The sequence below is a fragment of the Pseudophryne corroboree genome, chromosome 2 (assembly GCF_028390025.1).
Source record: "Pseudophryne corroboree isolate aPseCor3 chromosome 2, aPseCor3.hap2, whole genome shotgun sequence".
Taxonomy (NCBI): Eukaryota; Metazoa; Chordata; class Amphibia; order Anura; family Myobatrachidae; genus Pseudophryne; species Pseudophryne corroboree.
In genome coordinates this window covers 640,426,975-640,447,131 of record NC_086445.1, presented here as the reverse complement: position 1 = coordinate 640,447,131, position 20,157 = coordinate 640,426,975, and the positions used below count along the sequence as shown (strand labels likewise).

Genomic DNA, 20,157 nt, shown 5'->3' with positions numbered 1-20,157 from the left:
TTCCCAGTTTAGGACTCCCGGGAAGAACACTGCCGATATGGCTGGCAGATGGCGTTCTGCTCACTGAAGAATTCTGGACACTTCCCTCATTGCCATGCGGCTTCGAGTGCCGCCTTGATGATTTATGTGCGCCACCGTGGTGGCGTTGTCCGACTGTACTTGAACAGGTCTGTTCTGTATTACATGCTGGGCCAAGTTCAGAGCATTGAACATCTCCCGCAGTTCCAGAATGTTTATCGGGAGGAGAGACTCCTCCTTGGGCCACTGACCCTGAAGGGAGTGTTGCTCCAACACCGCGCCCTAACCTTTCAGCATGGCATCCGTTGTCAGAAGGACCCAGTTGGAAATCCAGAAGGGATGACCCCTGCTCAATCGTTGGCCCTGAAGCCACCAGCTCAGTGACAGACGGACCTCCGAAGACAAGGAGATCATGTGAGACCTGATCCGTTGAGGCAGGCCGTCCCACTTGGCAAGAATCAATTTCTGTAGAGGACGGGAATGGAATTGAGCGTACTCCACCATGTCGAAGGCCGACACCATAAGACCTAGCACTTGCATCGCCGAATGTATCGACACTTGCGGACGAGATAGGAAGCATTGAATCCTGTCTTGAAGTTTCAGGACCTTCTCCTGAGACAAGAACAACCGCTGGTTGCGAGGGTCTAACAACGTCCGCAGGTGCAACATGCTCTGCGCAGGGACCAGGAAAGATTTCTTCCAGTTGGTGAGCCACCCGTGGGCTTGCAGAAACTGGAGCGTCAGATCCAGATGGCGTAGGAGTATTTCTGGGGAATTAGCTAGGATCAACAAGTCGTCCAGATACGGGAGGATCCTGACCCCTTGACGGTGGAGTACAGCCGTCATGACCGCCATGACTTTGGTGAAGACTCGCGGGGCCTTGGTCAAACCAAAAGGTAACACCCGAAATTGGTAATGGAGGTTGCCAACAGCAAACCTCAGATATTGCTGATGCGACATTGCAATAGGAATATGCAGGTAAGCATCCTGTATGTCCAGGGAGACCATATAATCCCCTGGTTCCAAAGCCAGAACAATAGAGTGAAGGGTTTCCATACGAAACTTGGAGACTCTCACAAATTTGTTCAAGGACCCATTTAAGGTACGCCTGACCTTTTGTCTTCAGATTTCACTTAAAAAAGCTCTTCTGAGTGCTGCTGGAGCAGCCCTACCTGTTGTATGCCTGCACTGCATGGCACCAACTACAAAACTAAGCTCCTGTGCACAGTGGCGGGGTTATAGAGTAGGCGGCGCTATCCATTCTGGGAACAGTCAAATCTTTTAGCCTGTTGGTGCCTCGGATCAAGATTCTACCCTACACCCCTATGTATTCCCTGTGGAGCCCAGTGTACCCTGAAGCAGAAAGGCATACTTTCCCTTCAATACCATTTGCAGTGTCACCAACAAAGATATTAAAGAGAACTGGTCCGTGTACAGATCCCTGGGGTACTTCACTGGTAACATTTCCCTCCATAGATTGCGGTCCGTTTACTACAACCGTCTGTTTCCTATCCTGCAACCAGGTTCTTATCCATTTAACTGTTTTATAATCAACCCCCACGCTTTCAAGTTTATTTAGCAGTCTGCGATGTGGGACAGTGTCAAATGCCTTACTAAAGTCTAGATATGCTACATCTACAGCTCCCGCTTGATCTATTATTTTCATCACAGAGTTTAAAAAAAGTCAATAAGATTTGTTTGGCATGATCTCCCACCAGTAAATCCATGCTGTTTTGGATCCTGTAAGTTGTTTGATTTAAGATATTCCACAACTCTTTCTTTTAATACTTTTTCCATTACTTTCCCTACTACTGATGTAAGGGTTACTGGTCTGTAGTTACTTGCTTCTTCCTTGCTTCCACTTTTGTACAGTGGAACCACATTCGCTCTTTTCCAGTCCTCTGGAATGGCACCTGTATTTAGTGACTGGTTAAATAATTCTGTTAATGGTGCCACAAGCACATCTTTCAGCTCTTTTAGTATCCTTGGGTGTATCCCATCTGGCCTCATTGATTTATCCACTTATAGTTTTGAAAGTTCTGTTAGGACCTTCTCCTCTGTAAATGTACTTTCATCTACCTTATTTTTATGAATGTCCTTGCAACTTAACTGTGGCTCCTTCCCTTATCCTTCTGTAGTAAATACTGAGCAAAAATAATTATGTAGGTGATTGCTATTGCCTTGTCTCCCTTCACCAAATTCTCACTATCTGTCTTAAGTCTTATTATTCCTCCATTTGATTTTCTCCTTTCATTTATATACTTAAAAAAAGTTTTGCCTCCTTTATCTACTGACTTTTTCTCCTCAGCTTCTGCCTTTGCACGTCTGATCACTTTCTTAGCATCCTTCCGTCAGAGGAAAAAAGGGGGGCCTGGACTGCACACCCTAATACTAGAGATTTCAATAGGTGCTATCATGCTGAGGCTTCTAATACTATGCTGGGGGAAGAGAGATGCAGATGCACACTCCTAGCACTAAGAACACTGATAGTAAAAATAATTTAAATAAACCCTCACAATTAACATGGAGTATAATTGAAGTTCTTAGCACACATTTGCACAAATATGCGGGCCCATGTATCGCGGCCAGGTGACTTTATCACATGGGTCCCTAACATTCCTAATACTATCACATTCTATAAATGTATACAGGACTTACCTCTAAATAGTGCCCTTACAATGTGTGATCTGAAATGCAGGAACCCAGCTAATTAAAACACCTGAGGGTAAATGGGAGGGGTGCCAATACCAGAGGAAGGAAGCCTTGCCTTCCAGTGTACAATATATACACAAATATAGAGGAAAAAAAGGGGGGCCTGGACTGCACACCCTAATACTAGAGATTTCAAGAGGTGCTATCATGCTGAGGCTTCTAATACTATGCTGGAGGAAGAGAGATGCAGATGCAGACTCCTAGCACTAAGAACACTGATAGTAAAAATAATTTAAATAAACTCTCACAATTAAAATGGAGTATAATTGAAGTTCTTAGCACACATTTGCGCGAACTTCAATCATACTCCATTTTAATTGTGAGAGTTTATTTAAATTATTTTTACTATCAGTGTTCTTAGTGCTAGGAGTGTGCATCTGCATCTCTCTTCCTCCAGCATAGTATTAGAAGCCTCAGCATGATAGCACCTCTTGAAATCTCTAGTATTAGGGCATCTGCATCTCTCTTCATCCTTCCGTCAGTCAAGATACACCTCTTTGTCGTTATTATTTTGAGTCTGTTTGTATTTCCTAAAAGCCATCTTTTTTGCTTTCACACTAGTTGATACTTCTTTTGTGAACCACACTGGCTTCCTTTTCCTGGTGCTTTTTCTAACCATTTTGATACAAAGGTCTGTTGCACTTAGCATTGCACTTTTCAGTTTTTCCCACATCTCCTGCACCCCTTCCAAGTTCCTCCAGTCCGCCAATGAATCACTTAACCATCTCCCCATTTTTGCAAAGTCAGCATTTCTAAAATCCAACACCTTTGTTTTTGTGTGACAGGAGTTGGATCCTGTCTTTATACTAAACCATACTGCTTGATGATCACTGGATCCCAGGTGCTCACCCACATATATGTTTGATATCCTGTCACCATTTGTAAGAATTAAATCTAATATTGAGTCTTTGCGAGTGGGCTCCTTCACCAATTACTTGAGAGATGCTCCCTGTAAGGAATTCAGAAATTTGCCACTTGTTGTAACTGAACTTGCAAAGGACCCCTTCCAATTTACACCAGGTAAATTAAAGTCTCCCATGATTATGACTTCTCCCTTAGAGATGGCCAACAATAGGTTCCTGTCCAAATCCTGCCCCTGGCCTGATAACATATAAAACACAAATAACTTAAATTTAATATGTTTTCTGAATTTCTCAATAAGAAACATTTGGCCCAGGGGTGCAATGAAAAAAATTCTGATACTCGAGGGTGGCCGTAATTCAAAAAAGTTTGGGAACCACTGAAAAGGGGTACATTTTACAGCATATAAGCAATGCATGATCTACTTCTCCACTGTCCCGATATAGCATGGATAGTACCATTGCCCAAACAGGCAAGTCTTATTTCCAGACTACTGGCAGTGTTTATCCTGCTCATGTTGGTGAGTGGATCCGTGAGCCAGCGGATTGTGTAGCATTGCAAGGGGGTTTAGAGGGTAGAGTGATTAGGGGTGACCCAGTGTTTCAGAAGCTCTGAGCACTTCCAAAATGCATGTAACATATCCCAACCTTGATTTGATCACGCTTCTTTGACAAGGTGGTCACATGACACTCTTGCAGTGTAGAGGTATGTAACTACTGTATGCATATTCAATATGGAAAGCACACATATGTGTTAACCAAAGCAAATAAAAACTGATGATGTCTAATGCAGGTAAGGCCATGTACAGTTAATGATGGCCATTTGTGTATAAGAAAATGCTCTTTAAATCTGAATTTCCAGCCTTGATACATTTTTTTCAAGTTTTTCCTCATTTTCAAACTATTTTTTTTTCCAGTGCCTCTCTTTCTTTCTCAATGAAAGCATCGAATAGTCATGATGACTTTAAATGGAAGGTAAAAGCTATGTATACAAGCAATATTACATCAAATATATCTTCATTATTATTATTACATTATGTTTATTTTTCTTACGTCCTAGAGGATACTGGGGCCCACATTAGTACCATGGGGTATAGACGGGTCCACTAGGAGCCATGGGCACTTTAAGAAATTAATAGTGTGGGCTGGCTCCTCCCTCTATGCCCCTCCTACCAGACTCAATCTAGAAAATGTGCCCGGAAGAGCCGGTCACGCTTTGGAGAGCTCCTGAAGAGTTTTCTACATTTATTTTCTTTTTTGTTATTTTCAGTCAGGACTGTTTAGGCAACAGCCTGATTGCTGAGTGGGACTTAAGGGGTAGAACGGCCCAACTTCCTGGAAAGATAATGGTCCCGTTTCTCATGCTGACAGGACACTGAGCTCCGTAGCAAGCCGTCACCCCTTAACAGAGCCTGAAGTATGAAGAGTGGTGAGTACAGCGCCGGCGCCCCGGTAAGCGGGACGCCGGCGGGACTGGCGGCACTAGGGTAGGAGCACAGCTCTCATGCAGACTGCGTAACAGGGTGATTCAGCGGTCCCGCTGTGAGGGGCGCACTGAATCTCCTATATTTACCCACACTGGCTCACAAACACACTAACAGTGTTCTTATGCATCTAGTTAGACTGTGCTGCAAATCCTCAGGGCCAGAATAATCTAAAAGTGCAGGAAGCCGCGCGCCATTTTAGTGGGCGGGGCTTCCCACTGAGCGGATCCAGCGACTCTCCGGCGCCATTTCCTCTGCAGCTCTGCATTCTACAGCACCGCTGACAGCGCGCAGCTCCTCTGACTGGACCTTACGTTACACTGTGGTACCAGGGGGTCTTAGTGAAGGGAGGGGGAGCAGTTTTGCTGTTAATAGCACTATACTGTGCATATACATATCGCGTCCCAGCTTAGTTTTATTACCGCTGTTAGGGACGCTGTGTGGCTGGCTCAAAGCTCTGTGTCTCTCTGAGACTTAGTCTATATATCAGGCATGTCCAAACTGCGGCCCTCCAGCTGTTGTGAAACTACACATCCCAGCATGCCTTGACACAGCTTTAGCATTCTCTGACAGCAAAACTGTGTCCGGGCATTCTGGGATATGTAGTTTCACAACAGCTGGAGGGCCGCAGTTTGGACATGTCTGCTATTTATACTGTGTTCCCCATTGTGGTGTGTGTGGGTGTCCCTTACATGTCCAGGGACTGCATTTCTTGTACAGCTGAATGTCTGTCATCCCCTGGGGACCCACTACCCTGTAGAAGATAGGAAGAAGTGGGAAAACCTGCCGATTGTGGATGCGTCTGTATCCAGGTTATCACGTTACCAGTCCCTGGGACGGCGTCCCTGAAGGATGCGGCTGACCGCAAGATTGAGTCCACTCTTAAATCTCTGTACACTTCGGCGGGGGTGGCCCAGAGACCCACTATTGCTTGCACATGGATCACTAAGGCCATTGCCTAATAGTCAGGTATTCGAATCGATGATTTAGATTCCTTACCGAGGGATGATGTGTTTTACTCCTACAGCATATCCAGGATTCTGCTAACTTTATGGTTGAAGCCATCAAGGAAATTGGTCTGCTCAACGCATGCACCACTGCCATGGCAGTTTTAGCACGCAGGGGCCAAGGGCTACGCCAGTGGACTGTGGATGCGGATTCCAGGCGGAGCGTGGAAAGCCTGTCGTTCACGGTTGAAACTCTGTTGGGTGATGAACTGGATACGTGGATATCCAAAGCTACGGCGGGTAAGTCTACATTTCTTCCTTCCGCAGCAGCACCAGCTAGGAAAACCCGCAGCTGCAGCCACTCAGGATCAGGTTCCCTCCAAGCCCTCAGCATGACGGCGGCGCACACTGCCTGGAAGACAGGCAGGTGGGAGCCCGGTTACGTTACAATATTTCAGTCACATAGGGGCAGCATCTTGCCAAGATCCCTGGGTAAAAGATCTTATCACACAGGGATGCAGACTGGAGTTTCGGGAACTGCCACCTCTCAGATTTTTCAAATCAGGCTTGCCAGCTTCTCCAGAAGCGAGTTTGACCTTACAGGCAGCTATTCAAAAACTGGCACAGACTCAGGTCATTGTTCCAGTTCCACTTCACCTACACAACAAGGGTTACTATTCCAACCTGTTTGTGGTACCGAAACCGGACGGTTCGGTAAGGCCCATATTAAACTTCAAGTGTCTGAACCAGTACTTACAGGTGTTCAAATTCAAGATGGAGTCTCTGAGAGCGATGATCTCAGGTCTGGAGGAAGGGGAGTTCCTGGTGTCTCTGGACATCAAGGATGCGTACCTTCATGTTCCACTCTGGCCGCCTCATCAGGCTTATCTAAGGTTTGCATTACAGGACTGTCACTACCAGTTCCAGGCACTGCTGTTCGGTCTCTCCACTGCGCTGAGGGTGTTTACCAATGTAATGGCAGAGATGATGTTTCTCCTCCGCATGCAGGGAGTGAACATAATACCATACCTGGATGACCTGCTAATCAAGGCACCATCCAGAGAGAAGCTGTTACACAGCATTGCACTGTCGACCAGATTGCTCCAGGATCACGGGTGGATTCTGAACCTGCCAAGGTCTCACCTGGAACCAACACAGAGGCTTCTGTTTTTGGGGATGATTCAGAGGCACAAAAGGTGTTCCTTTCGATGGAAAAGGCATTGGTGATCCAGTCCATGGTTCAGGACGTTCTGAAACCATCCCAGGTATCTGTACATCTTTGCATTCACCTCCTAGAAAAGATGGTGGCCTCTTACGAGGCTCTACAGTAAGGAAGGTTTAGTAAGGAAGGTTTCACGTAAGGCCCTTCCAGCTAGATCTATTGGACAAGTGGTCCCGATCGCATGTTCACATGCACCAGAAGATACGTCTGTCACCGAAAGCCAGAATCTCACTTCTGTGGTGGCTTCAGTCATCTCACCTGACCGAAGGCTGGAGGTTCGGGATTTAAAATTGGATTCTGCTAGCCACAGATGCAAGCCACAGAGGTTGGGGAGCAGTCACCCAAGGGGAACAGTTCCAAGGAAAATGGTCAAGTCAGGAAGCCATCCTTCCAATCAACATTCTGGAACTAAGGGCGATATACAACGCCCTTCTGCTGGCGTCTTCTTCAGGATTAGGTCATTCCGGTCCAGTCGGACAATGTGATGGCGGCGTCTTACATGAACCGTCTGGGCGGAACGAAGAGCAGAGTGGTCACAAGAATCCTCCTCTGGGTGGAAAGGAGCGCGGTAGCGTTGTCGGCAATCTTCATTTCGGGAGTAAACAACTGGGAAGCAGACTTTCTTAGCAGGCACGACCTCCATCCAGGAGAGTGGGGCCTTTTCCCGCAGGTGTTCGAGTGCTTGACACGTCGGTGGGGAATTCCTCAAATTGACATGATGGCCTCTCGGCTCAACAAGAAGTTCAAGCGGTATTGTTCCAGGTCAAGAGACCCACAAGCAGTGGCGGTGGATGCTCTGGTGACACCGTGGGTCTTTAATACAATGGGGAGAGGAAAGAAGGCTCTTGTGTGGGCGCACTCTTGTGAAGAAAAATATATATTTTTGATAAGATAATTAGGATGAGATGTTAAAACATAACTTTTATTAGCTTTTATTACACAAAAGGTTATTACCGGAAAACTATCCTTCAAAATGCAACATAGAAAGCATCTTGGTAAAATAAAATGTTCTGGTCTCTTATTGGTAAAGAGTGTGTGAAAGGGTGGTAGACATTAGTTGGTCATACCCCCATTCCCCTTGACCAGTACAGACTTGCTGTATTAATGGAACCACAGGGTGGTCGACACAAATTTAATGGCTATGCTCTGATGGCTTGTAGAAAATAAGAGAAATGATCAGAAGTCACTCCTCTCGATATATTACAAGAAAGAAGACGACATGCACCTGTCTAAATTCAGGAATGATAACGGTAAAGGCAGGTATGGTACCTCACGTAGATGGTGCCTGTGAACGACAGGTCTGGAGGTTGTTGGATAGAAAAAAAGTGGTGATGCTGCTGTTGGTGTTACTGCCACATAAGTGAGGAAAATCCTGCTCTACAACACCAGGTATTCACAGGTGGTCTCCCTTCCTGGTACTGACCTGGCCCAACGCTGTTTAGCTTCCAAGATCAGACGAGATCGGGCGCTTGCAGCGTGGTATGGTAGTAGAGAATTTTATGTGAGCACCAATGAGAGTGCACCTAGATATGAATAATGAAAATTGAGACCGACAAAAAAGAGGTAGATAAAAGATCGTGTAAATGGGTGGATCTGCTTTTCACGTTAGACCCGATCCAAAATTCCCACTCACGTGGTGCAGTGTACCGGGAATCGTGAATGAGAGTCCACGAAAAAAGTGGTGATCTATCTAAAATAGAATTTGTGAGAGTTACTACTGGAAATCACAGACAGAGAAATTCCTGGCTGCTGGTATATTGAGATTTATCCATACAGATAGCGGTATATAAGAAAAAATGCTGCTGAAACCAGGTGAATAAGTGGTCATGCAGTTTTTAGTAAAAACTCCAGATGGAGTTTGACATTTGTTAAATTGTATGGAGAGGTGTTAAATTCACCGCAGCTGCACCAAAATATATCTGTTGAATAAATGTATCATAGGATATTTGCCTTACAGCCCAAGCTGGGATATACAATGCTATAATAGGTATAAGTTAATTCTATGCATGCATCAATTGCTGTGAGAAGGCAAAAATAGAAATAGATGGAAACCAACACATTCGTGAATGTAACAGATATATGAGTCACATGTATGAGCAGGTAACACTTTAAAGAAATAAGCTGATTTCCAATAGTGTGCTAGATGCTGAATAAATGCTGATGCAGACCTCTGATCAGTCACCCCTATGCTGTACACTCAATACAAAATAATTAAGGCAGTGCTGCTAAGAATTGCAATAGGAGTTGCTATCCGTGGTATGCAGCCACTGGATAGAGGGGCTTACGATTTCACCAGAGTTATGAAGAAGCCAAGAGAGCAAGAAAGGTAAGTATGGCTGGATGCCAAAATGCGGTAGTGTCGACGGGACCCCTGTTCCTGGATGCGGAAGACGCGTTTCGCCCTAGGGCTTGTTCACTTCCGGGTTCCGTACTGCCTAGTGTGGGGAGAGAGCTTATATGTCCGTCCCTGTTAGGGCTTAGCCAATCCGGAGATGTCGTCTGGTGGGTGTGATCTCCCCCTGTCTGTGGTTGCTAGGAGACCGCCGTGATGAAGACGTCAGATAGGAAGGCGCGTCACACATCGCGAGATCGCGGACGCCATCTTGGATGTGGGAAAAATACCCTTGCAGTTGGAATTTGTGTGGGCGGTTGCTAGGAGATTACCATTGCGGAACTAAGATGTCAGGACGCGAGGTGGGAGATGCATCACCCATCGCGAGATTGCGGACGTCATCGTGGATATGGGAGGGATGCGTTTGAGATCAATGTAAATGGTTGCTAAGAGACTCCCATAGCAGAGCTAAGACATCATACCTGGGGAACTAAAACATTTAGTGATGGTAGATCGCTATTTAAGATGTGGAAGATAATCAGCCATAAATAGATAGCACATGCCCGAATAAATAACTTGCACTGTAAGAATACTGATAGTATAGATTGTTAATGACCGACCATATGATTAAAAGAAATATGCGAAAACAAAATAAATATAGAAGAGAACTGAGAAAAGGGGGGATAGGGTTATAAAGGTAAAATGAATAAATTAATTAAATAAAATACATATAGATAACTATACATATTGGTGTAAATGTTAATAAGACTGCTGATTAAAAAGGAGGTTGGTGGAATGGGGAATAGGTTTAAAATAGGCCTGGTGGAAGTTAGTGAGGGATATGCTGAGTTTGCCTCCGGCATAGGTGAGTTGAAGATGGATGCGGGAGTAGGGGTAGAGGGATAACTATTATAGTGTCCGAGGAATAAACTATGAGTGTGTGAGGGGAACCAATAAATGTGTGTGGTGAGGAAACAACATGAAGGGGAATAGTTAGGAATGATTGTGGGTGCATTAATGTGCAGTGACCACGGGCAAAAACAAAAATGATTAAGGTATGCCAGTATGGAAAGGAGGTGAGGGGTAGGTGTACCTGATTGGTTGTTGATAGGGGAAGACCGGTGGTATGTGAGGTAGGCATTGGCTGGTGTGAAAAAATAAGACTAGGTGTGAGGAGAATTAGGGTTGTGCAAAGATGTAAGATGGTGTCGGAATGTGATTAGTGTAAAAATGTGCATGTAATAGGCATGAAGTTAAAGGTATGTGTGTATGAATTCCTGTAGGGAAATTACTGGGTAAAATTGTAAGGTATATGTGATAATGGAAAGTCTGATGAAATATTATTTACAGGAAAACTCCGTAGTTAATGGTTTCATTCAGACCGAAAGGTTTCAGGCTGTTCAAGCGGAAGATCCATTCACTTTCCTTTTTGTAAAGTTCTTTGGTTATATCTCCTCCCCGTATTCCGAGATGTACTCGATCTAAACAGAAGGTCTTGAACCCTTTGATGGATCCTTTATGAACCGTGTTGAAATGTCTCGCTACTGATGTGAGCTGTTTCATTCTGTTAAGATCTCTGGAGGCATTGCGGATGTTACCAAGGTGTTCTAAGATTCTTTCTTTCCATTTACGTGTAGTCATGCCTACATACTTGAGATTACACTCGCACGTTATGCAATATATCACTGCCTGCGTATTGCAGTTAAAGAAATGTTGTAGTTTGACCGACTGGTCAAACCTGTCGATGACTGTGTTGGTTTTCAAAATTTGAGGGCATGATTTGCAATGGCCGCAGGGGAAAGAACCGGTAACAGAAGGTTTTTTGGTATTTGAGGAGATCAGATGACTGTGCACTAGATGGTCTCTCATATTTTTTGACCTGCGCCAGCTCATTTGCAGTGGGGAGTCGAAAAGGGGTGCCAAATCTGGATCCAATTGTAAAATTGGGAGATGTCTGGTTATTGCTCCCTTCAATTTCCTCCATTCAGGGCAGAAAGTACCAATAAAGCGTACAGTATCTTCCTGCTCGGTACTCTTATTTTTCTTACCAAAAATCAGACTCTCTCTTTTGGTTGCTGCTATAGCCGTATATGCCCGCTTGAGTGAGCGTCTGCTGTAGCCTCTATCCAGGAGGCGGTTAGTTAGTTCCAGGCTTTTGGTTTTGAAAGTAGAGTCTTCTGAGCAGTTGCGTCTCAGGCGTAGGTATTCCCCTTTGGGGATGTTTTCCACAGTAGGAGGAAAGTGGGAGCTTGTTTGGTGAAGGAGACTGTTAGTAGCAGTCTCCTTCCGGAATAATTCCGTTTCCAGAAATCCTGCATTGGATTTGTAGATACTGAGGTCTAAGAATGGTACTCTTGTAGGGCTGATGAAATGTGTCAGAGTAATATTGAGTTCATTAAGGTTGAGAATCTGAATGAACTCCAAGAGTAAGCTCTTATTGCCATTCCAAATCAGGAAGACATCATCGATGTATCTTAGCCATAGTATTATATGCGTGGTGTATTTTTCATTGCAGATGTTGAACACGTGGGAATGCTCCCACCACCCCAAAAAGAGATTTGCATATGTAGGTGCACATGCTGCCCCCATAGCAGTTCCCCTGATTTGTAAGAAAAACTGATCTTGAAATACGAAATAATTTTTGGAGAGGACAAAGGTAAGTAACCTTAGAAGAAAATCAGAAAAATCATTGGACCCAGTTTGGTCCAAAAAGAATTTTGTTGCAGACAAACCTTGTTGATGATTAATGCTGGAATAAAGTGCCTCAACGTCCAAGGTTGCTAGGAGGAAGTCATCCTCAAAGTGGATGTTGTGAATTTTACGCAATAAATCAGCAGTGTCTTGTAGATAGGATGGTAAGTCAAGAACAAAATCACGTAGATGTAAATCTAGAAAGCGACTCGGCTGCTCCAGCAGTCCTCCATTACCCGACATTATCGGTCTGCCAGGTGGCACCTGGATGTCTTTATGAATCTTCGGAAGAAGATAAAAAGTTGGAGTTCTCGGGTTTTGGACAGTCAAATATGCTGCTTCTTGTTTGGTAATGGTTCCCTGTGTAGCAGCCTCTTGTATTAATGAGATATAGGCTTTTTGGAACCTTTTGGTGGGATCGTTGAGAAGTTTCTGATAGCAAAGGGGGTTGAACAGTTGTCTATGTGCTTCCGTGATATACATTTCTAACGGCCATAGCACAATGTTACCACCTTTGTCCGAAGGTTTGATAATTACATCCCTCCATGTTTCCATCTCGCGTAATGCTTTCCTTTCTTGGAAATTGAGATTTCTAGTTGGATATTGATGGGAAGTTTTAATTCGGACGTAAATATCGTCAAATTCTTTCGACACCCTGTTAAGAAAAACCCTAATTTCCGGGCTGGTATTATCGGGTGGGAAAAATGAAGACTTGGGTTTACATTTAGCTCGGCAGGGAGTGCTGTCTTGAATGTTCGATTCCACTAGTAGGTCCTCCAGAATTTGGACTGTTTGGAGCTCTTCAGGGGATAAATCTGTGATGTTGTCACTATCTCGTCTTGCATGATGTTTTGCAAAGAACTTTTTTAGAAGGAGTTTTCTGCCAAATAATCTGAGATCTTTCTCCCAGCAGAATCTATTAAATGATCTCGAGGGTGAGAAAGAGAGGCCTTTGGCTAACACATCCATATGTGAGGATGAGAGGGGTCTACCTGATAGGTTTATAACCTGGAGGGAAGTTGAGAAAGGGTGAGTTATCTTAACGTCTTCCTCTGTCTGGCCGGATACCTGGCGGTCCTTGATAGGTCCCAGTCGGGGTTGCGTCTGTCGCCTCTTCTTTCCCCCCCGCCGGGTTTTCCTGGATTTTTGTCCCGGCCTTTTTGTTTCGAAACCTGGCCTAAAAAACGTGGCGAAAATTCTACTTCTCTCTGATTGAGTCTGGCGTTGTCTGAAGTCTCACTAGATGAATCTCCACTGTTTGAAGATTCAAATTCAGAGAAAGTCGAGTCGTCCCTCTGTCTTCGATTCCTATTCTGGGGTATGGGATTCCACCTGAAAATGTCCCCACGTGAGAAATCTCGTTTATCCCTGATAAATTTGTTCCGCTTCCGATCTGCTATTGTTTGTTCATATGACTTGAGTTCTTGTTGATGTTTCTCAAAAGCTGTCTGAAAAGACAAGTCTTTTTCCCAAGTTTCTAGGTTGTGACCTAATTCCTCAATTTCTTTTTCCACTTGGTCTATGAGTAGTGTGTCATGCTTGACCAGGAGATGTAATAATTCTTGGGAACACTTCAAGAGTGCTGTCTCCCACTCAGTCTTCAAGTTCTCCGTAGCCAATGGAAAAGAGGGGAATATTTTAGGTCTCAACCCCCGGGGCACGATTTTGTGTTTGATGTAATTCTGTAGTGTGGTGATGTCCCACGATAGGCGAGTCCTTTTCTGCAAGCTTTTTTGTAATCTAGAGAAAGTGGTTTTCCAGTCTGAGTTAGTGGGGGATTCTTCAAAGTTTTCTGAGAAGAAATCCCCAAAAGTCTCCGGATTTTGTCGTTTTGTTAGCTCTGCTTTTAATGAAAAAGTGGTCATAATCAAGACTGCGTACAAATATTACTGCTAAAAATGGACAGATCCGGTAAAAAGAATGTTATCACATGAAGAGATTAAAGAAAACCGTGCCAAGGATCAGAGACTGTTTCTACAACAGTAGAGAGTACTATACAGAAACCTGGGGCGATCCGGCACCGGATAGACTAATCGGGAAAAATACTAACAATGTAGAAGAGAAAACCAAATTTGGACAATAGATTACCCTAAGAAAATAGGGGAAAAGAAGGGGCGAAAAGTTAGCCCTTCCAATATTGTATGCAATACACGTGTAGATGATAATTTTGTCCTACTTGGTGGTGCACCCAGAGCCAGAAAGTATGCGAACTTTAATACAATGGGGAGAGGAAAGAAGGCTCTTGTGTGGGCGCACTCTTGTGAAGAAAAATATATATTTTTGATAAGATAATTAGGATGAGATGTTAAAACATAACTTTTATTAGCTTTTATTACACAAAAGGTTATTACCGGAAAACTATCCTTCAAAATGCAACATAGAAAGCATCTTGGTAAAATAAAATGTTCTGGTCTCTTATTGGTAAAGAGTGTGTGAAAGGGTGGTAGACATTAGTTGGTCATACCCCCATTCCCCTTGACCAGTACAGACTTGCTGTATTAATGGAACCACAGGGTGGTCGACACAAATTTAATGGCTATGCTCTGATGGCTTGTAGAAAATAAGAGAAATGATCAGAAGTCACTCCTCTCGATATATTACAAGAAAGAAGACGACATGCACCTGTCTAAATTCAGGAATGATAACGGTAAAGGCAGGTATGGTACCTCACGTAGATGGTGCCTGTGAACGACAGGTCTGGAGGTTGTTGGATAGAAAAAAAGTGGTGATGCTGCTGTTGGTGTTACTGCCACATAAGTGAGGAAAATCCTGCTCTACAACACCAGGTATTCACAGGTGGTCTCCCTTCCTGGTACTGACCTGGCCCAACGCTGTTTAGCTTCCAAGATCAGACGAGATCGGGCGCTTGCAGCGTGGTATGGTAGTAGAGAATTTTATGTGAGCACCAATGAGAGTGCACCTAGATATGAATAATGAAAATTGAGACCGACAAAAAAGAGGTAGATAAAAGATCGTGTAAATGGGTGGATCTGCTTTTCACGTTAGACCCGATCCAAAATTCCCACTCACGTGGTGCAGTGTACCGGGAATCGTGAATGAGAGTCCACGAAAAAAGTGGTGATCTATCTAAAATAGAATTTGTGAGAGTTACTACTGGAAATCACAGACAGAGAAATTCCTGGCTGCTGGTATATTGAGATTTATCCATACAGATAGCGGTATATAAGAAAAAATGCTGCTGAAACCAGGTGAATAAGTGGTCATGCAGTTTTTAGTAAAAACTCCAGATGGAGTTTGACATTTGTTAAATTGTATGGAGAGGTGTTAAATTCACCGCAGCTGCACCAAAATATATCTGTTGAATAAATGTATCATAGGATATTTGCCTTACAGCCCAAGCTGGGATATACAATGCTATAATAGGTATAAGTTAATTCTATGCATGCATCAATTGCTGTGAGAAGGCAAAAATAGAAATAGATGGAAACCAACACATTCGTGAATGTAACAGATATATGAGTCACATGTATGAGCAGGTAACACTTTAAAGAAATTTCTTTAAAGTGTTACCTGCTCATACATGTGACTCATATATCTGTTACATTCACGAATGTGTTGGTTTCCATCTATTTCTATTTTTGCCTTCTCACAGCAATTGATGCATGCATAGAATTAACTTATACCTATTATAGCATTGTATATCCCAGCTTGGGCTGTAAGGCAAATATCCTATGATACATTTATTCAACAGATATATTTTGGTGCAGCTGCGGTGAATTTAACACCTCTCCATACAATTTAACAAATGTCAAACTCCATCTGGAGTTTTTACTAAAAACTGCATGACCACTTATTCACCTGGTTTCAGCAGCATTTTTTCTTATATACCGCTATCTGTATGGATAAATCTCAATATACCAGCAGCCAGGAATTTCTCTGTCTGTGATTTCCAGTAGTAACTCTCACAAATTCTATTTTAGATAGATCACCACTTTTTTCGTGGACTCTCATTCACGATTCCCGGTACACTGCACCACGTGAGTGGGAATTTTGGATCGGGTCTAACGTGAAAAGCAGATCCACCCATTTACACGATCTTTTATCTACCTCTTTTTTGTCGGTCTCAATTTTCATTATTCATATCTAGGTGCACTCTCATTGGTGCTCACATAAAATTCTCTACTACCATACCACGCTGCAAGCGCCCGATCTCGTCTGATCTTGGAAGCTAAACAGCGTTGGGCCAGGTCAGTACCAGGAAGGGAGACCACCTGTGAATACCTGGTGTTGTAGAGCAGGATTTTCCTCACTTATGTGGCAGTAACACCAACAGCAGCATCACCACTTTTTTTCTATCCAACAACCTCCAGACCTGTCGTTCACAGGCACCATCTACGTGAGGTACCATACCTGCCTTTACCGTTATCATTCCTGAATTTAGACAGGTGCATGTCGTCTTCTTTCTTGTAATATATCGAGAGGAGTGACTTCTGATCATTTCTCTTATTTTCTACAAGCCATCAGAGCATAGCCATTAAATTTGTGTCGACCACCCTGTGGTTCCATTAATACAGCAAGTCTGTACTGGTCAAGGGGAATGGGGGTATGACCAACTAATGTCTACCACCCTTTCACACACTCTTTACCAATAAGAGACCAGAACATTTTATTTTACCAAGATGCTTTCTATGTTGCATTTTGAAGGATAGTTTTCCGGTAATAACCTTTTGTGTAATAAAAGCTAATAAAAGTTATGTTTTAACATCTCATCCTAATTATCTTATCAAAAATATATATTTTTCTTCACAAGAGTGCGCCCACACAAGAGCCTTCTTTCCTCTCCCCATTGTATTAAAGTTCGCATACTTTCTGGCTCTGGGTGCGCCACCAAGTAGGACAAAATTATCATCTACACGTGTATTGCATACAATATTGGAAGGGCTAACTTTTCGCCCCTTCTTTTCCCCTATTTTCTTAGGGTAATCTATTGTCCAAATTTGGTTTTCTCTTCTACATTGTTAGTATTTTTCCCGATTAGTCTATCCGGTGCCGGATCGCCCCAGGTTTCTGTATAGTACTCTCTACTGTTGTAGAAACAGTCTCTGATCCTTGGCACGGTTTTCTTTAATCTCTTCATGTGATAACATTCTTTTTACCGGATCTGTCCATTTTTAGCAGTAATATTTGTACGCAGTCTTGATTATGACCACTTTTTCATTAAAAGCAGAGCTAACAAAACGACAAAATCCGGAGACTTTTGGGGATTTCTTCTCAGAAAACTTTGAAGAATCCCCCACTAACTCAGACTGGAAAACCACTTTCTCTAGATTACAAAAAAGCTTGCAGAAAAGGACTCGCCTATCGTGGGACATCACCACACTACAGAATTACATCAAACACAAAATCGTGCCCCGGGGGTTGAGACCTAAAATATTCCCCTCTTTTCCATTGGCTACGGAGAACTTGAAGACTGAGTGGGAGACAGCACTCTTGAAGTGTTCCCAAGAATTATTACATCTCCTGGTCAAGCATGACACACTACTCATAGACCAAGTGGAAAAAGAAATTGAGGAATTAGGTCACAACCTAGAAACTTGGGAAAAAGACTTGTCTTTTCAGACAGCTTTTGAGAAACATCAACAAGAACTCAAGTCATATGAACAAACAATAGCAGATCGGAAGCGGAACAAATTTATCAGGGATAAACGAGATTTCTCACGTGGGGACATTTTCAGGTGGAATCCCATACCCCAGAATAGGAATCGAAGACAGAGGGACGACTCGACTTTCTCTGAATTTGAATCTTCAAACAGTGGAGATTCATCTAGTGAGACTTCAGACAACGCCAGACTCAATCAGAGAGAAGTAGAATTTTCGCCACGTTTTTTAGGCCAGGTTTCGAAACAAAAAGGCCGGGACAAAAATCCAGGAAAACCCGGCGGGGGGGAAAGAAGAGGCGACAGACGCAACCCCGACTGGGACCTATCAAGGACCGCCAGGTATCCGGCCAGACAGAGGAAGACGTTAAGATAACTCACCCTTTCTCAACTTCCCTCCAGGTTATAAACCTATCAGGTAGACCCCTCTCATCCTCACATATGGATGTGTTAGCCAAAGGCCTCTCTTTCTCACCCTCGAGATCATTTAATAGATTCTGCTGGGAGAAAGATCTCAGATTATTTGGCAGAAAACTCCTTCTAAAAAAGTTCTTTGCAAAACATCATGCAAGACGAGATAGTGACAACATCACAGATTTATCCCCTGAAGAGCTCCAAACAGTCCAAATTCTGGAGGACCTACTAGTGGAATCGAACATTCAAGACAGCACTCCCTGCCGAGCTAAATGTAAACCCAAGTCTTCATTTTTCCCACCCGATAATACCAGCCCGGAAATTAGGGTTTTTCTTAACAGGGTGTCGAAAGAATTTGACGATATTTACGTCCGAATTAAAACTTCCCATCAATATCCAACTAGAAATCTCAATTTCCAAGAAAGGAAAGCATTACGCGAGATGGAAACATGGAGGGATGTAATTATCAAACCTTCGGACAAAGGTGGTAACATTGTGCTATGGCCGTTAGAAATGTATATCACGGAAGCACATAGACAACTGTTCAACCCCCTTTGCTATCAGAAACTTCTCAACGATCCCACCAAAAGGTTCCAAAAAGCCTATATCTCATTAATACAAGAGGCTGCTACACAGGGAACCATTACCAAACAAGAAGCAGCATATTTGACTGTCCAAAACCCGAGAACTCCAACTTTTTATCTTCTTCCGAAGATTCATAAAGACATCCAGGTGCCACCTGGCAGACCGATAATGTCGGGTAATGGAGGACTGCTGGAGCAGCCGAGTCGCTTTCTAGATTTACATCTACGTGATTTTGTTCTTGACTTACCATCCTATCTACAAGACACTGCTGATTTATTGCGTAAAATTCACAACATCCACTTTGAGGATGACTTCCTCCTAGCAACCTTGGACGTTGAGGCACTTTATTCCAGCATTAATCATCAACAAGGTTTGTCTGCAACAAAATTCTTTTTGGACCAAACTGGGTCCAATGATTTTTCTGATTTTCTTCTAAGGTTACTTACCTTTGTCCTCTCCAAAAATTATTTCGTATTTCAAGATCAGTTTTTCTTACAAATCAGGGGAACTGCTATGGGGGCAGCATGTGCACCTACATATGCAAATCTCTTTTTGGGGTGGTGGGAGCATTCCCACGTGTTCAACATCTGCAATGAAAAATACACCACGCATATAATACTATGGCTAAGATACATCGATGATGTCTTCCTGATTTGGAATGGCAATAAGAGCTTACTCTTGGAGTTCATTCAGATTCTCAACCTTAATGAACTCAATATTACTCTGACACATTTCATCAGCCCTACAAGAGTACCATTCTTAGACCTCAGTATCTACAAATCCAATGCAGGATTTCTGGAAACGGAATTATTCCGGAAGGAGACTGCTACTAACAGTCTCCTTCACCAAACAAGCTCCCACTTTCCTCCTACTGTGGAAAACATCCCCAAAGGGGAATACCTACGCCTGAGACGCAACTGCTCAGAAGACTCTACTTTCAAAACCAAAAGCCTGGAACTTACTAACCGCCTCCTGGATAGAGGCTACAGCAGACGCTCACTCAAGCGGGCATATACGGCTATAGCAGCAACCAAAAGAGAGAGTCTGATTTTTGGTAAGAAAAATAAGAGTACCGAGCAGGAAGATACTGTACGCTTTATTGGTACTTTCTGCCCTGAATGGAGGAAATTGAAGGGAGCAATAACCAGACATCTCCCAATTTTACAATTGGATCCAGATTTGGCACCCCTTTTCGACTCCCCACTGCAAATGAGCTGGCGCAGGTCAAAAAATATGAGAGACCATCTAGTGCACAGTCATCTGATCTCCTCAAA

General features: G+C 43.5%; 1 protein-coding gene and 3 non-coding genes across 9 annotated transcripts in view; 2 read left to right on the top strand and 2 right to left on the bottom strand.

Moving 5' to 3' along the window:
- KIF21B (kinesin family member 21B) overlaps positions 1–20,157 on the top strand; it is a 376,092-nt gene that overhangs the window by 299,112 nt on the left and 56,823 nt on the right. For all 6 annotated transcript variants that reach the window (XM_063954959.1, XM_063954957.1, XM_063954962.1 and 3 more), the window contains one exon: positions 4,508–4,565. In XM_063954959.1, coding sequence (XP_063811029.1) covers positions 4,508–4,565 — 58 coding nt within the window. The remainder of the gene's footprint in view (positions 1–4,507; positions 4,566–20,157) is intronic.
- LOC135052733 (5S ribosomal RNA) lies at positions 8,618–8,736 on the bottom strand. The gene has a single exon (XR_010242240.1). It is a non-coding gene; the product is annotated as a 5S ribosomal RNA (ribosomal RNA).
- LOC135052722 (5S ribosomal RNA) lies at positions 15,038–15,156 on the bottom strand. Its single transcript, XR_010242239.1, has one exon. It is a non-coding gene; the product is annotated as a 5S ribosomal RNA (ribosomal RNA).
- On the top strand, positions 16,405–16,523 carry LOC135052711 (5S ribosomal RNA). Its single transcript, XR_010242238.1, has one exon. It is a non-coding gene; the product is annotated as a 5S ribosomal RNA (ribosomal RNA).